The sequence below is a fragment of the Nansenia antarctica genome, assembly GCF_963989245.1.
Source record: "Nansenia antarctica genome assembly, chromosome: 4".
In the NCBI taxonomy this organism is placed as follows: Eukaryota; Metazoa; Chordata; class Actinopteri; order Argentiniformes; family Microstomatidae; genus Nansenia; species Nansenia antarctica.
The window spans coordinates 49,503,391-49,527,438 of NC_137689.1; the positions used below are offsets into that span (position 1 = coordinate 49,503,391).

Sequence of the window (24,048 nt, forward strand, 5' to 3'; positions counted from 1 at the left end):
GTCATCTGTCAGTGGGGTTGTCAGCTAACCCTCAGGAAACAAAATTGCAGGGCTGACACGTTTAAATTGCTAAACAATAATAATAATAATAATAATAATAATAATAATAATAATTCAAGATTCATGATTTTTTATTGCCATGTGTGCCAAAAGTTTATTACATCCCATTACAAGTACAAGAGAGTAAAATTCATGGCAATGGAAAAAAATAGGCAAGATACAATTGAGCAATACAATAATAGAATGGTAAAAAATAATAATGTTGTGTCCGTGTACATGCATTTATCATTATAGTCCATAAAGCATCTAGTGGGACATCGGTGTAGCTCCTTCCCATCCCATCTGGGCTTCAAAGCTGTAATAAAAAAAGAAGACACTACATTTAAAATGATTGCCCACTTTTACCAACACCACTTTTAACAAAATAGCCTACTACTATCTTCATAAAAATAGAATTGCTTATACAATGACAATGACAATTACCTGAAGTGCTGGTGACTCTCATCAAGGTGTCATCTCTCAGAACCTCTCACCTCCTCATTCTGTAACACAAATTTCAGGTCAGAGGTGTGGACACTTCTCTAGTGTAGGTTTTCCATAGACTCAGTGTACTGTACTTATATTGTAAGAAGTAGGCTAGTGAAATCATTTCAATTCACAGTATTATTCTACAGCAAATCTACATATCAATGAATTAATCATTATTTTTGATTCCACACAACATCGTTCATTACAAAAGCATTAACTTTTTCTATAATCTATTATATCTCTAACAAAGCTAACTAGCTAGCTAACAAGCTAACACTTGTTTGGCTAGCTAGCTGGTACACACAAACACACTAAAATGGTGCATGAAACATATTACACACTATGTTGCATGTTTGGTAGGTCTGCAACAAATGTATTTATTCATTATGTTTTATCTTTGACAACCTATTTCTTCCTCCCACCATCTCCTATTAGTTTTGTAGAGGGGTGGCATAATTGTGGTGAGCAGTTTCAGTGGTTTGATAACTGAGGCTAACAAAGGCGTTATCTACCTTACTCACAAAACAACAAATAACTGTTTGGCTATCCTAAGTAAACAACACAAAATCCTAGTAAACAACACATGTAACTCACTAAAACTTGCCCAAGAACACAGCAGAAGGTCTGTCTGCAGACGACTGTCCCAAGAATAGTGAACTGATGTGGAGATCAATGTCTGACATTCCGTTGTCATCTGTCATCGTCAGATTCGGAGTTCGGAGTTCCCGTTCGGAGTTCCCATTATGTATAGTCCAATATGAAGGAGTTCATTAATTGCCCACTGTCGATATTTCTGCCTGCTTTTGAAATTCTGTTGATAGCATTAGCGAGAGATTCAGCCTCCATCTTGTAAACTTGTCAACAGATCCACACGCACGCACATGGCTCCTTACATACAGCTGGGGTGGGCGTGGCTACACACACTGCCACACTAATACCCCCCACCCGACTTTGCTAACTAAATGTAGGTATTTAGTGAATGTAAAACTGTTGGATATGATATCGAGTGGGTTCTTCATCGCTTTGTTTGTCGGCCTATGCCAAAAACCGTTTGGCTCGATTGCGAGGTTTCACAATTGCCGAGATGCGGACCTTTTAATGAAACCGTGTCACATATGTGTGTGGTGTGCATACTGGCTCAGCTGTGTGAGTAAGTGGGGCTTCAATGCAATCTTTTAATCACTTCCCGTGGTGCTACCGTCGAAAACGGAAGATAACCAGCCTTGAATGGAGTCGATACGGTTCTCCTATCGAGATCGACAGACCGATAAGCAAAGTTCGGGAAATAACTGACGCTTTCGTTTTCATGCAATGAATTTAATACACCCAGACAAGGTGCCGCTATAATAACAATTGCAATGCCCGGTTATACTGCGTTTCTGTCTAAATGTATAGTTTCTAGAGCCATGGCGTGTCATAATGATGGTATTAAGAGGTGTAATAATTCAGGTAGGACATCACTGAAGGCCTAGGTGTGAAATGCACCGCCCGCCACTGCTGGATGATAACGTTTGTTAACTGGCAGATATTATACAATATATTCTCATAGGATGGTGTATATATAGAGTTGATTAAAGGAATATAATTAATTCTATTTTTGTGGTTGTTCAACAAAGTTGTTTTGTCACATTCTCAAGGGGGCAGAGGTCAGGGGCCAAGGGTTACCATGGCAGCAGTACACCTGCATGACGTAAAGGATGTAAGGAAAATGATGAGACGTGTTGTTTTGTACTGTTCGCCTTCTACAGTAATACCCATTAAACACCCAATAAACACTTACACCATCATGACCAGTTAACATCTGTGGGGAAATGATAGTTCTTCCTTGTAGCCATGAGAGTCCCTGTGTTCTACAGTGATGGAAGTTATTGCCACCCCTGCACTTCTGTCAATAATGCACAACTTCTCCCCGAAAATTGTTGCAATTACAAATGCTTTGGTATTCACTTGTCTTTTTCTTTTGTTTACATTTCAGCAACACAAAAAAGCTGAAAGAAAAAAGCCAAATCTGATATCCTTCAATTCACAGAACTCCAAAAATGGACAGATAAGAACAACTGAAAGTCTGTATAACCCCCCCACCCCTAACACTAACCCCCTTCCTAACACTAACCCCCCCTACCCCTAACACTAACTATTAAGTCATAATTCATCATTCATCCTCTACTGAATAATCTAATCTAATCTCAGTTACCATCATGACCAGTTAACATTGTTGGGAAATAACAGTTGTTTCCTTGTAGCCATGAGAGCCTCCTGTATAAAAGAGCAGCTCTTTCTCCATCTGAACACAACCTACACACACACTTCAGTTCCTGTGATTAAGACTCTAACAGGTAAGTCCTCTACTCACCTACTCTCTCTATATTATATATACTGTATCAGTTAACTATGTTAGATATACTGTATCAGCTAACTATGTTAGACATACTGTATCAGTTAACTATGTTAGATATACTGTATCAGTTAACTATGTTAGATATACTGTATCAGTTAACTATGTTACATATACTGTATCAGTTAACTATGTTAGATATACTGTATCAGTTAACTATGTTAGACATACTGTATCAGTTAACTATGTTAGACATACTGTATCAGTTAACTATGTTAGATATACTGTATCAGTTAACTATGTTAGACATACTGTATCAGTTAACTGTTATACTGTATCAGTTAACTATGTTAGACATACTGTATCAGTTAACTCTATGTTATGGTACCCTTCTCTGACAGCTACTGTGATCGTGTTGCTGGATGGTGTAATGTGACATATTAATATGTAAATTAGGTGTAATGTGATGTATGAATATGTAAATCAGGTGTAATGTGATGTATGAATATGTAAATTAGGTGTGATGTGATGTATGAATATGTAAATGAGGTGTTTCTGCCTCCTTTTCCTCTTCTGTCTCGTAGTTCCTAGGAGACAATCATCACCATGGTGACGTTGACCATCGTTCTTCTTCTCAGTGCTGCCATTGCACTAGGCAACACCAGTAAGAGAGACACAGTTTACTGCACTTTACACCACTGTCTGTCACTTTACACCACTATCCATCACTTTACTGCACTTTACACCACCGTCCGTCACTTTACACCACTGTCCATCACTTTACTGCACTTTACACCGCTGTCCATCACTGTACTGCACTTTACACCACTGTCCATCACTTTACTGCACTTTACACCACTGTCCATCACTTTACTGCACTTTACACCACTGTCCGTCACTTTACTGCACTTTACACCACTGTCCGTCACTTTACTGCACTTTACACCACTGTCTGTCACTTTACTGCACTTTACACCACTGTCCGTCACTTTACTGCACTTTACACCACTGTCCATCACTTTACTGCACTTTACACCACTGTCCATCACTTTACTGCACTTTACACCACTGTACATCACTTTACTGCACTTTACACCACTGTACATCACTTTACTGCACTTTACACCACTGTACATCACTTTACTGCACTTTACACCACTGTACTTCAATCCTGTAAAGTGCAGTAAAAAAGACCTCACTTTACATTACTCTCCATGACTTTACATACTTTCACATAACTTACCTGTTCACACACGTCGGGTTCTGTTTAACTGAATAGTTCTTAATTAGTTCTTCTTCTAACAACTCTCCTTGTTTCAGATCCCTTAGTGAAAGCTGAGGTGAAGCAGCTCCCTCCTTCTGGTAAGTGTTATATCGCCCCCTCTTGGTAAAGGAGTGAAATTGAAGGGTTACTGAAGTTATTGAAACTGTCCATGCTTGGTATCACTGACTCTCATACCTCCCCTGTTTCAGAAGCTATGGTGGAGACTGAGGTGCAGCAGCTTCCTCTAGTGGGTGAGTATGTTATTAATAATTGATAGATACCTGTTAGAGGCAGCAGTGTTAAAACAGGTCTTCATCTCAAAAACAGAGTCTTTGCTAACCTGAACATGTCTTTGTATTGGTAGCGGTCCTGGGTGTAGAGCGGGAGGATGTTGAAGGGAGCCAAGCAGAGATGTTGGTGGAGATGGAGGCTGGACAGGTGGCACTGAGCAGGAGTGGATGTGCTATTGGCTGGTACAGATATGAGGAGAAGTGCTACAAGTTCAACTACTCCCCCACCACATGGGCAGAGGCAGAGGTATGGGAACTTGATTGTTGCTTCAGGTGGTACTTTATACTTTTTATAGTAGTCTTTTTCAGAAGGCCTGAATACATCACCAAATCTCTCTCGCTCTCTCTCTCTCTCGCTCTCTCTCTCTCTCTCTCTCTCTCTCTCTCTCTCTCTCTCTCTCTCTCTCTCTCTCTCTCTCTCTCTCTCTCTCTCTCTCTCTCTCTCTCTCTCTCTCTCTCTCTCTCTCTCTCTCTCTCTCTCTCTCTCTCTCTCTCTCTCTCTCTCTCTCTCTCTCTCTCTCTCTCTCTCTCTCTCTCTCTCTCTCTCCTTAGAGGAACTGTGTACTCTTAGGGGGGAACCTGGCATCTGTGCACAGCCATGGCCAGTATACTTTCCTCCAGAGTGTCATACTGGGACATGCCAACGAATACCTACGCACCTGGATTGGAGCTAATGATGCCGTCCAGGTAATACATTAATACAGGTAGTAAATGATAAACTTTAACCTACAGGTTAAAGTGGAGAGTTAGACACATCTTACAGTAGGTGGGTATGTTCCATGGGGTTCTCCAACCAACCATATCCTATTTATTTTTTTTACCAATCAGCCAAGTGCTGCTGTTTCAGGACAGTGTGTGTAGATTGTCTTTAGTGTGTCGTAGTGTGTGGTGGTGACTCGAGGTCTCCCTGTGTGTAGTATGTGGTGGTCATTTCTACCTGTGTGTTCTACAGGAGGGTATTTGGCTGTGGAGCGATGGCTCCAGGTTTGGCTACACCCACTGGAGTGCAGGGCAGCCTAGCAACAGTTACCACGGCATCACAGACAACTCCAACGGCCGGGAGCACTGCATGGAGATGAACGCAGGAGGTAGGATAGGGTTTGAGAAATGTTTGCTAATGCACCAACAACTGTACTAGGTGATCACATGACCCAGACTCCCTCCCTGCATGTTTCTAATAACGTTGTTTTACTTCCTGATATTCCCCAGGTGATCATCGCCAGAACGACCTGTCCTGTTCCTACACACGTCCCTCCCTCTGCGCCAGACATCTGTGATGTTTCTATTTTCTAGATGTGTATCTTCAAACCACTACTCATGTCTTACAACATTTGTTAAAAAGTGCGTAATCGCATATCGACATAATGTTTGATTTGATTATTTATATCTTATCATTATGGTTCTAATGCTCTGTGTTGAGATGACACAATTGTCACACGTCTCAATAAAGTTATTTAGGGTTAGGGTTAGGGGTTTTTGTTCTATAGTACTTGTATGCTTTGTCTTGAAACATAAATGTAGTTTTAAAAGTTATCGTTTGATCCAAGAGACACATACTGGTTGAATTAATTAAATATTCCAAACAAGGTAGTAAGAATACTTCAGTTGTTACAGTTGCCCAGTGGGCCATACGTGACAGCAGCTGGTGAAACCGGGAACAAGTCGGCAGCCGACCAATGCTCTGACCGCTATTCAGAAAAATGCAAATGACACACTGATTTTAGATTTACTGTTGTGGTGGTCACATGCAGAATTACAAGATTGCACAAAAACAAAAGTATGAATGTATAATTAAGTGCAAATAAAGTATCTTTACATGTTGACATGTTGTATAAGAGATGAGACTGACAACTTCTCTCATGAAATGCGCAACAGCGCAGCTTTAATATAGGCTAGTATAGTAGCAAAACAAGAATGAGGCAGCGTAACACTTTTTCACGTTCTGTACGTTTTACGACCGACACCAGTGCGAGTGACGTTACCCGACCAACAGCCCAAGGCACCTCGCGCTCATAGCCACGCCGTATTGGCTCCCTTCACCAAGGAGTTTCACACGCGCGCGCATTATAGTTTCAGCCCTTCACGCGCACGCTCATGTTCGCTATGTCTTTTTTCTGTGGCTCCGCTCCACAGCCCTCCACAACCAGTGGTAGGTCACTTATTTTCGATTCAAAACGGCGAATTTCGCCTAAGGGTGAGCGATTATCATGCCTGTTAAATACAATACTAATGATGCAATACTGATGTGCCTTGTCCAACAGGGTAGAATACATAAGTTCAGCTGTATCTTGAAAATTATTATATGTATGAAGATGTTTATACTGCCAACTGAACTGAAGATACAGAGGACATGAATTGCATGAGGGAGAATGTGAAAGCTGCAATAATGTTGTTTTTTACATGCTAGTTGACACGTCCCTCTAGTTCTGATTTCAGAACCTTTTAGTGTTGTCACATTTAAAATGAATGAATATGTTCCAACATTTGTAATATAATCAGTATGCTACTCTTACTTTACTACTTTTTTCAAACAAAAATGTTCAGACATTTCAAACCAAGTGACAGACAACAGGATGGATTTTTGTGTTCAAATGTTTTATTAGATATTCTGTTTAGTTCCATTGTCTAGACATGTTTTTGACACAGCTCAAAAGCTGCAAAAAAAAAAAAAAAAAAAAATCTTCAAATGTCTTACATTCACTACTAATTCCCCTGAATTTCATTTTCTGATCAAAGAGACATGTTTGCTTTGTGAATCTTTTTCTTTCAATGAAAATGAACAGTAGATGTTGCAAGTGCTTAGTCATGATTACAGGAAAGGTACAGTATTTTTGGACTCTCAAGACTGTTCACTAGGCCTCTATCCCTCCCCTTAGTCAAACCCCGGCTGACATCACTAGCTCTGCCACAGAGTACACCAAACCATCTGCAAAAAATGGAAGGGGAAGTTCACTTCAACATCAGAATTGTCATCCCTCAGAACGGGTCTGAAGTCAAGCCGTGCGCCAGTACTCTGATGTTGGGGTGAACTATCCCCTTGAGCGTCACATCCTTATACATGGTCTGATGGCGGTTGTTCAACCTGACAAGCATGAATACACTGATCAAACAGAAATGGATCATATCTAAAAGACAAATATTTAATAAGGGGGGAATTCTTATGACAAAGAAAGAAAGAAATAAAACACTTTGATTTGATTCACTTTCAGCATCTCAATCCAAGAGGTTGTGCAGATCAAACTCTAGAACAACGTGATAATAGGAATAAACTGTATCAAAAAATGTTCAGTTCATTCAAATAGATCTTTCATCAAATATCTATATATCTATTCATAATGCAGTGGGGTACTTGGGTCTGCATTGCGCGGCTGGAAAATGTGTCTATTGTCAACATATCTGCAATCTTCCCTGCACACTGAGAGACATGCGTTCTCTCAGAGACAGATCTGTACAAGGGCATAGAAAAGGTACAGTATGAAAACCATGGGGCGGAAAACAAATACATGAACAGTATGTACGTTCCACCGTAGAGAAGCATCTAGGGTGAGTCTTGTCCTATTCCAGATATCACACACTGCACAGAGCTGGCATCAGGCCCCCTCCCCCCCCAGAATACCACACACCCTACTGTACAGTTACAGTACTGGAGATACCACGGAGGTAGTCTGGACCTGCCTATGCTTCGTAACCACGAACATGAAACAGAAGATACAGACGATGCTGGTAAAACTCTCTTATTTGTGTCAGGGGGCAGCTTGGGATATCACACACACACTCAGTGACAACCATGTATTTACATCTATCCCAATAGGTAAAGGTGTATTATCTACATGTGGATACCTCAAAAATAAATCTATGGACAGAGGGACGTCGGTTGCCGTACGTGTCTGATGAGACAAGTTGTCCTATAACACAGCCATGATACTAAAAAAAGGTACGTGAAGTACATTATGCATACGACAGGAATCCAGTCACAACTGAGTTTGACTACAGTCCAACAAGACCTGCGAGGAACTCAGGCTAACAAACAGAGGACATATAAAACGAGCTCTAGGCCTGATGGTAACAATCTGACGTCATCCGCATGTGACCGCAGGTAGGCGAACGCAGGAGGGAGCGGGAGCGAACTTGTTCCCTAATCACTGACCTAGGATCAGATTACCCTAGCCGAAACATAATTGGGGGGGGGGACGCAACACTGGCCTTAGATCAGTATTCTAAGCAACTTCCCCTTTCTCCTCAGCGATTGATTGCCCTGCCGGTACAACCAACGACAGTTGATCTAGTAGGCCTAGCTCAGAAATGTACAGACTCAGTTCTCACTTTCCTGGGGGCAAAAATGGACGAAAGGTTAAAACCATAACACGTTAAAAAGGGAAATGCTGGCAGACATACATACATAATCAATCGACAATAAATGCAACAAAAACTCAAAAAGGAAAGGAAATGTTTATGTATGCCTAGCCACTCTCAACACAGCTCCTGTATCGCTCGGTGGGCTCAAGAGCAGACCGCTGCAGTCAGTAGTGAGAGAGGGAGAGGCGCTACAAGAGTGACAGACAGAACTGAAACTGACAGGATATATAAAACCCTTTACACACACACACACACACACACTTCATTTCTGTTATAGTAAAATAGAAGCGTGTTGGTGGCCCTACCTAGGCTGGCCCAGCCCTGGTGTTAAAGCCCTATGCCGGGGGAGGGGTGAACACAGCCACAGCTCAAAGGTAGTTTTCAAAAGGCTGAATCACTGATCTGCTAGAAGCATAGCTTTGTACTTAAAACCACTCTGAAGCAGCAGTCTTAATTGTTTAGCTATTAATGCTGGCCATCTTACTTCTCTGAGCAGATAAGCTCTGGGAGCAGGAGACCCGCCCCCCCCCCCCCCCACACACACACATACATACACACACACACACACACACACACACACACACACCTAGCTGTGTCCAGAGGACCCTAACCCTCTCTCTACTAGACCCACACTCTCCCTAACATTAGAACAGTTGTACTGAGGTGTTTGCAAGCTCATGCAATGCCAGTTGCTGAGGAGGTGCTGCTCTCCACATGCACATGTAGAAATGTACGCGTGTGTGTGCACGTGGTTGTAGGAGGGGTTGTATTGGAAAGTAGCAAAGTATCACCTATCATGCATAAGCATCACACATTTTCTAGGAACTATAATGACGGGGATAAACAAGCTTGGGTGAAATCAAACCTCACAAACAAAACTAACAAGAAAAACAACAACATAACTCCCAACCAGACAACAGTCAAACAGTAGGGACAAGACTAGGGGGTTGCGTCTCCAAAAACTATACTACCTTAAAACTAGGAAAAGGAATAAGACAGACTTTGAGGCGACAAGAAATAAGGATACAACTAACTAGAGCCAAGACAGACAGTTATAATACGGGGAGGGGGGGGGGGTACGTGGAAAAAAGAATTGGTCCAATACCTGCTTAAGTGATCTCATACCAATTGTGTGTGATATACATACCAACTGAACTGTCAGGACTGCAATAACATTCTAGTCTGTTTAAAAGGCTTGGCTTTCTGAGTCATCACGGCTGCCATAACTGAATACAAACAAAGCCCATTTGATAATCAACTAACAATTACATTACAGGCAATTTACTGTGCAAAGAGATTATTTTCTCTCCCTTTTTTTTCTTTTCTTTTTTTTTTTATTGTATGCAAAACCGTTTTTGTTTTTTTCGTTTTTTCTATGTAAATAAGAGGCTTGTGGTTGGGTGAGGGTCAGTACAGTACTATTTGACCAATTGTGACAAACCCCCCCCCTCCCTTATGAATCATGGGAGACAGGAAGAGAGAAGAGCAGACATCAGGGCCACTTCCTCATCTTGGTGGGTATGTCTGATGACATCATCATGGAAGGGTTGGTTGGTTTGCCTCATTTCTCATAAGCAGCACTCATGCCTCGGACCGGCCCTTTACAACGAAGCTGAGGGGGGGGGGGGGAGAGAGAGAGAGAGGGGAGAGGAGTGAGAGAGGGGAGAGAGAAAGACGGAGGACAGCGAGAGGAAGAGGGTACAAAAGAGATGGGGTGGAGAGACCGAGAGAGAGAGAAAGGAGGGGCGAGAAAAAAAGGAAACAAAGTTAAAACCAATACAGGTTTCACAGTTCCTACTTAGTTAAGAAAAGGAGTCTGCCTGTCTGGTGAAGACTGTAAAGTGATGGAGAATGCACTGAACGCTCGGTTTCTCTTGCAGTGTGTGTCAAGGTCATGACAACCCACTGCTCAACCTTGCACAAAGTGCGTTACGTACTTTTTAAATGGTCGTTGTCCAGATTATGAAATACTGAAGCCCATTTCTCCTCAATTAGTCTGGGACCCTTCAGATAAATTCCCCCCAAAACCAAAAATATATAGGCATTTCTGCAGTATATATATATGAAATATGTGAAATATTACTGCCTCAGTGCAGACTCCAACATCACTTCATTCATTCTCCATCACAGGGAAAACGTTAAGGCAACAGGAAACATGCACAATGGCAGACAAGCAAAGGTTAGTCGTGCTGTCCCAAACACCTAGAACCATATGGACACACTGAGCAGGAGGCAGTGTGTTAGTCAGAGAGCAGGCAGATGAAGACGAGGACACGTGAGTCATGCTGGAGGGAAAGGGAAAAGCTTGGAGAACGCAGTTCACCTGAAACCAACTAGAAAGTGGGTGCTTTACCTCAGTGAATAGTGAGATTAAACTGAGGTATACAGTTTACCGTGCAATCACATACGCTTCAGCAAGGCCGACACACACACACCGGAAAAAACAACGTCAAAACAGGAGACAAAACAAGGCCGCCCCGTAACAACCGAAACTGTAGAAATGTAAAAACAGGAGGCAGACAGAATGAGAACAAAAAGTAAGGTGAGAGGAGATGGTTACACGGTAGAGCCAGAGAGAGCCGTGTCAGACTGAAAACTGAGAGCAGAGGGTCTGTTGGACAGGCAGCAGCAGCCAGGCAGAGAGGGGGTGAGGAGGACGTCGACGACCGACAGAGAGGAGAGAGACGGAGGAGCCCACACCACCACGCCGGTGCTTCCTCCTTCCTGGTTTCACAACTTACTCAGCCTGCCTCTGACCTTTGACCTAGAGGAGAGGGGGGGGGGCTACTCTTCCGTTGCCGTGGTACCCCGCACGGAGCCCTTCTGACGCATCTAAACGGCAAAGTAGAACCGTCAGCGCGGGGGGGGGGGGATTCAGTCAGAGAGAGCAGAAGGGTTAGTGGGGTGAGCAGGGGGGTCGATATGTAGGCCATTAACAAGAGCCTGGTTTAATCCTCTGGGGTCTGGTGTTAGTGAACATCATCATCATCATCATCAGTGGAAAACAAATCATCATAATTGTACAATGAAGCAGAAACAGTTTCAATATCCACTATTCAGCACTTTCAGATTCACAAAAAGCTTCAAAAGAACCAGATAGACAGATGATCTGGGTGTAGTTTGTAGTTTACCTCCTCCAGCTCCTTCTGGGTCTCCTCCTCCATCCGCCGGATGTCCACCATGGTCAGCTCCACCCAGCGGTCGATCCAGCAGAACAGCTGGCGGTGGAAGTTAGTGAAGATCCGCTTCTCTTGCTGTGGGAGAGGGGAGGAGATGACTGTTACACTCTCGGTGGGGCGTCTCAACCGCCTAACGTGACTTCCTCTCCTTGTCTCCTTTTCAGTCGTCCTCTACACGTACGCTACACTGTTGAAAATGAGCTAGCCGGCACAAAGACGAATCCGTTTGATCGGCATCCGGCATAACATGTTCATCTCTCCTTTGTCTTCAGATTAGAGCAGATAATAAAAAGCAGCTGGCTGACACCTCACAGACTGCTAGACAACGCGCTTCATGGTTACAAGGCACCCTACCCCCCCCCCCCCCCCAAAAAAAAAGAATAATCGTGAAATATCATGAAATACACAGAGGAAAGTCAGCAATGTTTTCTCTTTTATACCTAAAGCACCATGAAGAGAGAGAGAAGGGAGAGGTTTACCCTGTGGATGAAGTTCTCTACTTTGCTCTGCAGACCCCACCACTTGAACTTGACAGTGACCAGTTTGTACGCACACATCCTAGGACAGTCTGTCTTGGTCACCAGCTCATTCTGTCAGAGGACACACAGAGGAGGAAGAAACGTCACTTCCCCAACAAACACGTGTATTAACTCCCCACAGAACGGCATTTTGTGTTTATGTTTTAACTGTCCTTATGTTTCTTAAGTGTGTCGTGACTTTTTTGTGAAATAAAACTTTATGGAGGTGGGTGATGTGTTTAAAAAGAAACAGGAAAAGTTGGTACTAGAAAGTAAATAACTATCATGGCAAATCTAACGAAATAAAGAAAAACAGAAGAGCAAAGTGTCGATGGACTGAATGATACCTTCCACTCAGGGCTGAGGGGTCCTCTCCCTGTCTTAACCGAGTGGAAGAGAGCAGGGTCCTCCTCGGGCCTATAGTCCTGCAGGGAAGAACACACACAGACATCAGGAACATCTGAAGAACACACAGACATCAGGAATGGAGACATCTGGGACAGAGACATCAGGAATGGAGACATCTGGGACAGAGACATCAGGAATGGGGACATCTGAGGGGCGATGGTTCATTGGATAGGTTCTGCAGGGAAATTCCTTATGATACACATCGTTTGGGAAGCAAAGCTCGTCTCTGTAGCTGTGGTGTTCAGTGTCAGTGCACAACCTGGACACCTGTCATACAAATACAAAACACATTCTGGCACAGGTACAAAACAGCCATACCACCCAAACGCACACACACACACCACTGTCCTGCTGTGCTAGTACCTATTTTAAGAGTGTGGCGAATACATTGACTTATATAATGCACTTATATAGCGCCTCATTCCGAAGCGCTTTTCCGAAACGGCCTCTCATTCACCCATTCACACACACATTCACAAACCAACAGCGGCAAGCTACCGTGCAAGGCCCCGGCCCGCTCGTCGGGAGCAATTTGGAGTTCGGCGTCTTGCCCAAGGACACCTCGACACGTGGCCAGCCGGGGACAGGACCACCCGACCGCCGACCTTGCGGTCATTAGACGCCGGCTCTACCTTCTGAGCCACAGCCGCCCCAATACCTGGCGCAGATGGGCCTACCGATAAGCCTGACCCTCTCACTGATCCAATTAAATCATTAGTGTAAAGGAGCCGGTGTAGGAGCCACTGCCAGCTTGTTACGGAGACACCCACTCTGACCCATGTGGGAGGATGGCTTACGGCCTGGCTATGTTCAGGTTGGAGGCTTGGGGGGGGTCTCTTCGGTGTTCAGTGAGACCTGTAGGCTAGTGCTGATCAGAGGGCCTTCGAAAAGGAGTATGACTACATACGTCCTTACGTGCACCGACAAGAGCTCACTCCAATAATGCACCAAAGGACAGAAATTATCTTTTTTTATTTTCAAGTCTGTTCTCATGTTCCTCCATATTTTTGGGGGGGAATCTCAGTCCTTCCCTTATTGTTGCCAACTAGCAGTCTAATACAGAAACAGCAATATGGCCGACGCCTGCATTATGGAACTGAGGAGATCCATGGAAATTAAGGTCTCCAGACCCCTATAGCACTGAGAGCTTACAGGCTGGATTACAACTACTTTGGGGTCATGACCTGGGTGTGACCTCTGTGACTAAGTCTCCTGATCTCCCGTGAGTTTTTTGGGGGGGGTCTTTTTACATGTCGTCATCATCATCATCATCATCATCATCATGCTGTTACTTGAGGTCCTGATCTGAGCTTTCTGATGGTAAACGATACGATGACAAATCCACTGATGACCCAGACGAACCAGAGCTCCTCTATGAATGGTCAGTACAGCATCACTCCTCAGAGACAGCTGGTCTACAGTAAGTGCAACGACACAACTTCTCCACAGAGGGGAGACAAATCTCCTACTGTAGATCAGTGATCACCAACGCCTGAAACTGGATGTGCTACAGCAGGGGTGGCCAACCAGTCGGAGACTAAGAGCCACAAAACATTGTTGGGGTACCAGAAAGAGCCACATCATACATGCGGGCTCACAAAAGCGCTCATTCACACACACGCAATACATTTCCAATAGGCTATGAGACCAGTGGTGTAATTTCAGCAAAAGCCAAGGTATGGCAAGGTCTGAGTGGGGGGGTTGTCCTCGTGGATTTTTTTTTCAAAACAGTTGTGCAATAGTCAATTTTGGTGAGTTGTTTCTATACAATTTACTTATGTGACATTAAGGTAATGAATAAAGTAGTGATGCTCCGATCTGATCGGCGCCGATCGGTATCGGCCGATATGGCCTTGATCGGTTTTGATCGGAGTTCTCAAAACGGCCGATCAAACATGACCGATCAGTTTACAAAATGGCGTCGCCAGTCTGGAAATATTACACAGTGTCGGAAAGAGACAACAAATATGCCGTTTGTAATGTCTGCTCAAAAGAAATACCTTGCGGAGGAACGCACGCAAGGTCTTTCAATACCACGAATATCATACGGCATTTGCTGCGTTCGTCGATTCGCTCAGAGAGCGCCGAAGCGCACACTGGGCTCGACGTCATAAAGGGACCGAGTGCTTTGATTGGACGAGAGGCGTTCCACGAGTGCTGGTCAGAGTTCCAGCGCGACTTCACGAGCGTAGTGTAGGTAGTGTTCACCGACGTCATGTGACCCCGCGAGCAGGAAGTCACTTGGCCCATAGCAACAACAACTATTAGCGCGTGAGTTTTAGGTCTTCCTCTGTGCACCTTGCACAAGTGTAGATAGCGAGCGACTTTTCAGCAGCAGGACATATTTTAGATGATAAGAGGAACAGGCTGAGTGCCAAAAACGCTGAGATGCTTGTATTTCTCAAGGCTAATCTGCCAGTGATGCTGCTTAATCAGAAGTAAGGTTTGAGTCTGAAATCTCCTTAGGTGCAATGTTTTGTTTTTTTGTTTTATTGATTATTGCTGACTTGCTGTCTTATCTCCTCCTAAATATGACTTGAAACTGACTGACTTGAAACAGTATTTTATATTTGGCTATAGCCTGTTTATGTTGCAGTTTAGTTTGGGTATGTTTATTGTTCCTCAGGAAAGCTACAGTTACAGTATAAGCTCCAAGTTCTCTAAGAGCCCCTAGTTCCTCTCATTCGAGTGGAATGCTGCACATTTGATGTGACAGTGTACATTTTATTTATTATGATTTTTATTTTCACATTTTATTTGTTTTTCCTGAAGTAAGCTACAGGTGGTTGTGAATTCAATAAAACAGATGGTCGTCAATTCATGATACTTTCTCATCTCCTAATTTCATTTAAATACTTAATATACAATGTCAATGGTGTTAAGAATAATTTAAAACATAAATAATGCTACACAATAAATAGAATGCTTCAATTGCCATTTTCGACGCTGTGATCAGTGATCGGTGATATCGGATCGGCAGATCACTGATTCCAGTGATCGGTGATCGGTGATCGGCACCAAAAACCCTGATCGGAGCATCTCTAGAATAAAGGAGACAACTACAGTATGCAGGTAGTAGCCTACATCTTTCCTAGCCGGCAGACTGGTTCAATCTCCTTAGAAACAAAACATAACAGATTTAGCTATTCTCAACTCTAAACGAACTGCACTGTTAAAACACTAGATTAGACCTCACATGTGTCCCTGTCCCTGTCACCTGTTTAGACCTCACCTGTGTCCCTGTACTTGTCTCTGCTGCCCTTTGACCAAAAGAGGTCTTTATGTCCATTTTCCTTTTTTCCCCTGGCATATTTGTTTTACCAGCTCACCTAGTAAAAGTGAGACGATTGATAATATCAAAAACATGCTTGCACACACATATAACTTACTCACACACAAGTCAGTGTTACTGGCCCCAATTTGGTACAATTATTACTGAAATTATTGAGAATAGAGACATTGTTGACATACGTAAACTAGCTGTTGTAATCTTTAATGTTCGCTAACTAGCGAACTCACTAAAATAACATTAGAACATGTTTGTACTGACAGAACATGACATGAACTTGTTCATTAATGTTACATTTGAACCAACAGTATGTAAATGGCATTTATACAGTTTGTTTAACACACCTGAATGAACGAGAATCGTGGACAAGGTTTTAACATTAACGTTACTCATGGCTTGTTTATTGAGGAACCGATGTCCCGCTCCAGTGTTGCCAGATAGGCCTACTTTTGGTCACTCTGGACGGGTTTCGGCAGCTTTTAGACTGGTTGGGCTTGAAATTGACAATCCCGTCTGGCAACCCTGCGCTCCACTACAGCGCTTGGCTAGTGGGGTGAGATGGAGCCGGGAGGTTTTGAGTTACCGTTGTGTGTAGTGGATAAAATCACCAAAATGACTAAACGTGTTTCAGATTTTTTTAAATGTTAAGCCAGGTATGGCGAGTGCCATGAATTGCCATACCAAAACGACGCCTATTGAGACACAGAGAGCGAGCCACGCACTTTTAATGAATGGATTAAAGTAGGGATGTCCCGATCCGATACTGATATCGGATATCGCCGCGATATTGGACCTGAATGCTGGATCGCGGATCGCACCAGAAAAAAAAGGCTCCGATCCGCGCTCTCGATCTGGTGTGTCACTCAAGTGACGACAACAGTAGTAGCCAGTGGTCACGTGCATGACCAGGGCTCGATAGTGCGACTGTTTTGGTCGCATTTGCGAGTGAATATATTTTTGTGCGACTTGGAAATACATTCAATCGCACCAGTGCGACTAACTGCTGAACTACTGTCATGCGCAGTCAAACTTATGTGTATAAGCGATGAGGGAATGAAAACAGTGAACAGAAACGCGTGTCGCAGAAATGCTTCACGCGAGTCCTATATGCGCTTAAAATGCGCATAATGGATACAGCTCTCATAGTTCGTAGCGCTGTGTGCTTCCGGTTTCATTACAAAGAGGTTAACCCTATATGTGCCTGACGTCTAACAACATTCAAATGACTCTAACTTCATATTTTTTCGGATTTCAATGTATGACACATCATTTGAAAGCTTATGATCCGTAGTTCCAATCCACAACACGTCGCATTTGTTGCTTTAATAAAGGCTGGCAGTCTTTAATTTAACTGTTGTTGGTGTGGACTATATACTGGGGAGGTATTTGTTATTATTCAGGGGTCAAAAAATGTATACAAATATCGGATCGGTATCGGTATCGCAGATACCCGAAGCCCAGGTATCGGTAGTGAAAAAGTGGGATCGCACAGAGACAGGCAAAGAGCCGGTTGGCCACCCCTGTGCTACAGGGTGTGCAGGCTTTAGCTCCAGCTCTGCACAAACACACACACACGCCATTTAGCGAATCTATCCCAGTCTAGTGTAATGAGAAGTTGAAGCAGGTCTCCGGGACCAGGGAGCACAACATAATCCGTCCAGAACCAAGGAAAGGGAACGTCCGGAACCAAACAGGTGTGTGTGTGTGAGGAACGTCTGCACTCACCGCGGCCGCTACCACCTCTTTGTCTGCGATGTCTATGGGGACCACCTCCACGGTCTTCCACGTGGGGTCGTCCAGCTCATGTACCTGACGGAGAAACGGAAGAGAGAGAAGAAGCTCTCGTCAACGGCCACGTCGTAACACATACACAGCCACACACAGCCACACACACAGCTCAGAGTGCCTCTCTACAGGGGTCTTTCCTCCTGGTCGGTCACACTCACGTTTTCTAGGGTTCCCATGTCTGCTTTGTGCCACGTCTCGATCTTGATCATGAAGTCGTCTTTCATGTACTCGTTCTGCAAAGAAAGGGAGAGGGGACGTCATCTTAACCAGGATGAGAAAAAACGGTGTCGGTAAAACGTAGAGTCGTAAAGTCCGCCATTCGGTGAACCGTTAACATTTTTAAGTGTCTTTTAAGTGAATTTTAGGTCTGTCCATTCACTTCGAAGGGGGATAACTAATGATTTATTTATTTTAGGCATACAAATGCTACTGACGTAACTTTCATCTTACGTCTCCTTAGGAACTTAGCCAATGGAAAGCTCCGATCATGAGGAAGCCTTGAATGGCGACTCGTGGGAGGTCTATTTAAAACCCACAACTAATCCAATTAACCAATTAGACGTTTTGGACGAAACACTACTTTGCGTGAGCCAGCTTTGCTATTCTACTCACTACCTGTATTGGTAGCATGCTAGCATAGCTACATAAGGCTGCTATGAAGGTGACCCAAACGTGAGTTAGTCAGGCTAGTTTCACATTGAGTCTGGGGGAATATAGTGCTAATCTGTGTGTGTGATGTGTGTGTGGCTACTTTAACAGTCAAGACCTGAGTGAACCTGTTAAAGGCCTGTGGGTGATCAGTTGTCACACTGCTTACCGTTACAACTGTAGAAGACGGAGCCAATATGCAACAGAGAAAAAGAGAAAAGGAACATTAGATTATTTTTCAACACAACTGTTCCCTGCTAAACCATGTATGCTTGTCACAAATACACCAGGCCCTGGCTAAGCACCTGTTCTAAAAAAAAAAGAAGAAAAAAAAGGAAGTGGAACACTAGAATACTACTAAACGGTTGGAGCAAGAATATCAAGTTCAACAAGTATTTATCACATTATGAGACTTTATTCCTTCACTTATGTGAAGCCAGTTCAACTAGTGGATGTCACTGTTCTCTCAGGACTGCTCAGGAACGGCGATGGTCTGTTACACAGCGGTGGGTGACATGGGACTCACTAGTACGGCAGTATGGGTAGGCGTTCCAGGCCTTTTCGTGGAAAACTAGTGCCCCCTCGGGTGCGATCATCCTCACAAAGCTTGGAACTTTACTGGAGGGAGGGAGAGAGTGAGTGTTAAAGCGTTAGTCGTGAATCGTGTGTTAATGGACTTCTTCAGATGCTAGATTGTGGATGTACAGTGTGTGTGTGTCCTCACCTCTTTAGATGGTAGATTTTGTGTGTGTATTGTCCCTTCTCTCCTTCCTTCTCGTAGGGTTCATTCTTCAGCACCTCGATGCCCTCTCCTCCTCCCGTCTCGTTCTTGCTAGCCTCGGCCACAGAGAACAGCTGCCCCACTTGGTACTGACAGGATGGACGGACAGACAGGAGATGAAGAGATACAGACCAGAACACAAAACCAGAGTTTAAAAGAACAAATGCTCAGTACCCACATTGACTGCAAACCCCCACCCTAGGCTGCCTGGGGGTTCCAAAGTTTTTTTGGGGGGGGCTTGTGACCTCAAATAAGACAACAGTTTCCCTGTGACACGCAACAACTTTATTGCCGACACATAATAATGACTTCCAAGTGTATTCTAATCAACCTACTAACAATGCTCGATTGGTTGGATACGGTCGCAGTCGCGATGGGAAATGGATCCTCCATCAGAGGCTAGGATCATGACAACACAATGCTCTGTATTGTGTGTGTGTCTGAGATAGAGCCATAAAGACAAGCAGTACAGTGCCCCATCGCAATTCTGCCCCCGTGTCCCATCTCTCTCTAACAAGGAGGCGATTGTCTCCCTACAGGAGCCCTGACCCCGGCCCCGACGAGAGACTAGAAACGGTTCTACTTTAGGGGAGGGAGATGAGGAATGGAGATATCAACCCCAAATACGGCAAATACGGAATCACGGATGATCAGTCCTTACACACATAGCTCTAAGAAACTGAGAGTGCATTTCTCCAGCCCCATCTGGAGCAGCATACCACCCGTGATTCCTTTCTGGGAAAGATGTTTGGGATGGCTGCATAGTTGCAGCATGCCCGCTTTGTGGTACCTTTAATGAAGGTAGGTCTTACAAGTCGTTTGACCAAACCCAGTAAGCATCTAAAGAGAGGAGACTACCCGATTCCACAGTGCCTCAGCTTATGAAGTGTAAACGCACAGTAGAGGAAATGGTCTTGACTGGGAGGATGACCCCCTCTGGGTAGTGATTTTACAGCTGTCACACCATGTACTTAACAGTAGATCATGCCTGCCCTGCTGTTACATCACACGCTCTCCGGGATCATCTCTCAAGGCCTGTGACATCCGTATGACCCATAAAAACACGGTCCTGACTACAGTCATTATGGTAATGAAATGGAGGCGCTCACCTCTGGCACAGAGCACGGTAAGACCACGCGGCTGAGAGGGGGATGGAGAGAGAGGGGGATGGAGAGAGAGAGAGAGAGAGGGAGACAGTAATCAGTTCACAAATAATGTACACACATCCAACTTATTTGCAGGCCGGGACAAGTAGAAAAGTAGTCCATGAAAAGAAAGACGCTGCCATACACTGTGAAATACTCCCATTTTTTTTTTTTTTTTTACCACATGTAAAGGCTGGGAGCATTTCAGTGTGAGGGTATCTTCTTTCTTTTCAGAGTCAGTACATTACAATTAGAATACAATTCAATTAAAAATAAATAAATAAATACAGTTCACAACCACACTGTTGTTTATTGACTGATATTTGAATGTGATTTGTGACTGTGCTTACTTAAACAATACTAAATCTAAACTCATTCAAGTTAACCTGCATTTACATCTGATGATTCTTTATCCACTTTCACAAATACACAAATACACTCACAAAATATCGGAGGGACCTTCGCAGTAAAGCAGACAACTTCACAGAGAGTACGCTTGTAAACAACAAAGCCATCAAACGACACAAACACAAGTATGCCTGACTTGGCTGAGTTAAGCTACGCTAGGAGTCACCTCGACGACTCCACAGAAAGACTTCACTGTTTCCTTATTAGCCAGATGACTGAACACTGACAATAAAGAGAATTAGCCTCCATCTTCAAACAGGAGGGGGGGGTGCTGAGGTTTAAAAAGGGAGTCTCCTCCTTGAATTGAAAATGTCTCTAAACAACTGACTTTTGTTAACATCAAACAAACAAAAAATTAAAGCAATTTTGAGCACTTAATGGATTCATTTCCACATCACCCATACAGACATGCAGGCGCAAGCAAGCAGAGAGAGAGAGAGAGAGAGAGACACTGGCAGATCATGTTAAGATCCATGTAGATCAGGCAGACCCATGTTGGCTTGTTGTCAGGCAGCCTGCCACCTGAGAAACACCCTCAACCTCTCATGGTTCTTGGAACACACACACACACACACACACACACACACACACACACACACAGGAAAGGCAAGACTGAAAGGAAGAATTAAAGCACAGGGAAGCAAAGCAGATGCAAGGGAAATTGTATCATTCCCCGGAAACACCACAGGAAGTTTCCTTGGTAACACACCAACCCCCCCCGTAAGGCAACACTGCCCTGCCCCCCCCACGAGGCAACACTCCCAGATGCAGGTGATGGCTGGTTCTCTGACCACTATCAAGGAGAAGGAAGAGAGGTTAGGGAAAGTGACCGACCTATGTTCAAGCGAAAGCTTCAGGCTATAGCCTATTAAAACCCCTCATGATGATAACCGATATCGTAGGCTACTCCGGGAAAATGAGCATGCCTTGCTATAGGTCAGAGAGACGGGCGGGCACAACGTGTCCTCAGCATGTCACTATCTTATCTCAACACGGTAATCAGCATGGACTGGAAGTCCTGAGCGGTTGCGTTCTACGTAGAGGCGGGTTGTTTCTTCGTCTCACTGGAAATTGAATTCAAGGAGCAGCCTGAACAATTCTATTACATTCTGTCTGATCTCATCGATCCTGCTTAACCTATACTGCTGCCCCGGGTGAGCAGAAAAGGAGTCTGGAGACGTGCTACACTTCCTTCACACACACACGGACTTGACTACCGTCAACATCTTAACTAAAGCCTAAATCAGACCACATAAATGCCCTGGGGGGGAAAAAAGGTATTGAACATGTATGTCAATTGCGCTTTCAGTCGTCATCATCAGACACCCGACGGCACACAGACTATAGGCTATTAGATTACTTTCTTGGTAGTGTAATTTTTTGGGAAGTGTCACCTGAGTCATTTCAGATCATGTGGATGACGGTCCCTCCCCACACTGTCTGCCCCTTAGCTCCATTTCATAGGGAAGGACCATTTACTGATCTAGGTTTAGTGACGATCAGTCTAGAGTAAGCTTAGCCTTCGAGAATTGATTGCAATACAAAACAGAATCTGGATCTTTGCTCGTGCTTTATTGCTAACAGGCAGTGGCAGCTAGTTAGTGCTCACTGACACACACTGTAGACTGCAGAGCTGCTACAGCCAGATCATGAACCACTAAAAGACACTTTGGCAATGTGGCACCAGTATCCATATAGGTTACGATGCAGGTAGATTGCAGCAGCAGACAGGGAACCTGTATGATTTTTTAGCTAGACAACTACATCCATTCCTTATTCCCATAGTAGCAAGTTGTAAAATGTACTTTAGCCACCAAGTCAAGCCCATCATCACACAAGCAGACCAGTCAGTCAGTGCCACCGACAAGTCAGGTGGGGGTAAAGCTGCATCAAGGCCCATGTTTAGCTAAGAAAGGGTGGTCGGAAGAGGCTCAACACAGCGACGTCTAAAAATAACATGCTGGTTAAAGGTGCAGTAGCTGGCTAATAGTAATTAGCTTAAGTGTCGGTATCTAGCTAGCACTAGATACAGGTGTCTAGCCTGGGAGCTGGGCCTAGCTAGCACTAGCGGGGAGCTATGTAGCCTGCTAGCTTTGAATGAAGCTGAATGTGAAGGCGGCAGAGCCACGGGGTTAGCTAGCTAGCCAACCTAACCTGGGTGTGAAGGCAGCAGAGCCTAGCCCAGTTAGCCGACTAGCCAACACGGGGCCATAAGCTGTCGGTCTCTGAGTGGCAGATTATCACGGTTCTCCGGGTAGAAGCACTCCTAGCAGCGGTAACACCGGTGGCTAGCTGGCTGAATCTGTACAACAGGGATTTTTAAAGAAATGTATCCAAACTTCAATATACGTTAGTGGATAAGTGTTTAGAAGTGATCTTTCTACACAGGCTTCAGCTGGAGAACAGCTCACTAGCTGCCTCTCCTGTGATGCTAGCGCTTACTAGCTAACTTAGCTGGGCGGCTAATGTAGCGGTGAAGCTCCCAGGCGGCTAACACCGGTATATGTAGTGGTAGCTAGGCCTAGCTCTCAGGCTAACACCGGTGTCTAGTGGTAGCTAGGCCTGGCTCCTAGGCACCGGTATCTGGTGGTAGCTAGGTCTGGCTCCCAGGCGGCTAACACCGGTGTCTAGTGGTAGCTAGGCCTGGCTCCCAGGCACCGGTATCTGGGAAGAACCCACATCAACCCGACCTTATCCACCCGAACATTCACACACCCTTCTAAATGATAGACAAGGGACTAAATACACATACGCCGACACGAGTCGACACATAGAAGTTCCCTCTTACAGACTGGGCACGAGGACCAGACACAGTGGTTAAACACGACGGAATAAAGACGTTAAACAGTCCAACTCACTATTCCTTGATCAGCACCATCTTCTCCTCCCGGGCTGCGGCTGCGCGAGGATGTCGACGTCATCCGGAATTATCAACAACAAGTTCTTTCCGCCCACGAGAGCTGTTGATTGGCCAAACCCCGCACACATGACTTTGTAAGCTTTGCCGGTATGTAAAACCATGACATGATGGATATGATAGGCTGATAGCCAATGTATTGGATGACAGGAATTATTAGTAGCATTAAATCGTATAGTATATGCTATATACTA

The 24,048-nt window shown here is 44.3% G+C and overlaps 1 protein-coding gene across 1 annotated transcript; it reads right to left on the bottom strand.

Annotated features, from left to right (window-relative positions):
- Positions 1-7,016: 7,016 nt before the first annotated feature.
- pitpnb (phosphatidylinositol transfer protein, beta) lies at positions 7,017-23,826 on the bottom strand. Its single transcript, XM_080528336.1, has 12 exons — positions 23,796-23,826; positions 20,494-20,524; positions 19,328-19,473; positions 19,130-19,221; positions 18,773-18,780; positions 18,114-18,188; positions 17,893-17,976; positions 12,818-12,895; positions 12,432-12,542; positions 11,905-12,027; positions 11,515-11,605; positions 7,017-10,385 (listed from the first exon to the last, which is right to left on the bottom strand). Exons 1-11 carry the CDS (start codon positions 23,813-23,815, stop codon positions 11,558-11,560), a joined length of 816 nt encoding a protein of 271 aa, XP_080384462.1. The 5' UTR covers positions 23,816-23,826; the 3' UTR covers positions 7,017-10,385; positions 11,515-11,557.
- Between the last annotated feature and the right edge of the window lie 222 nt (positions 23,827-24,048).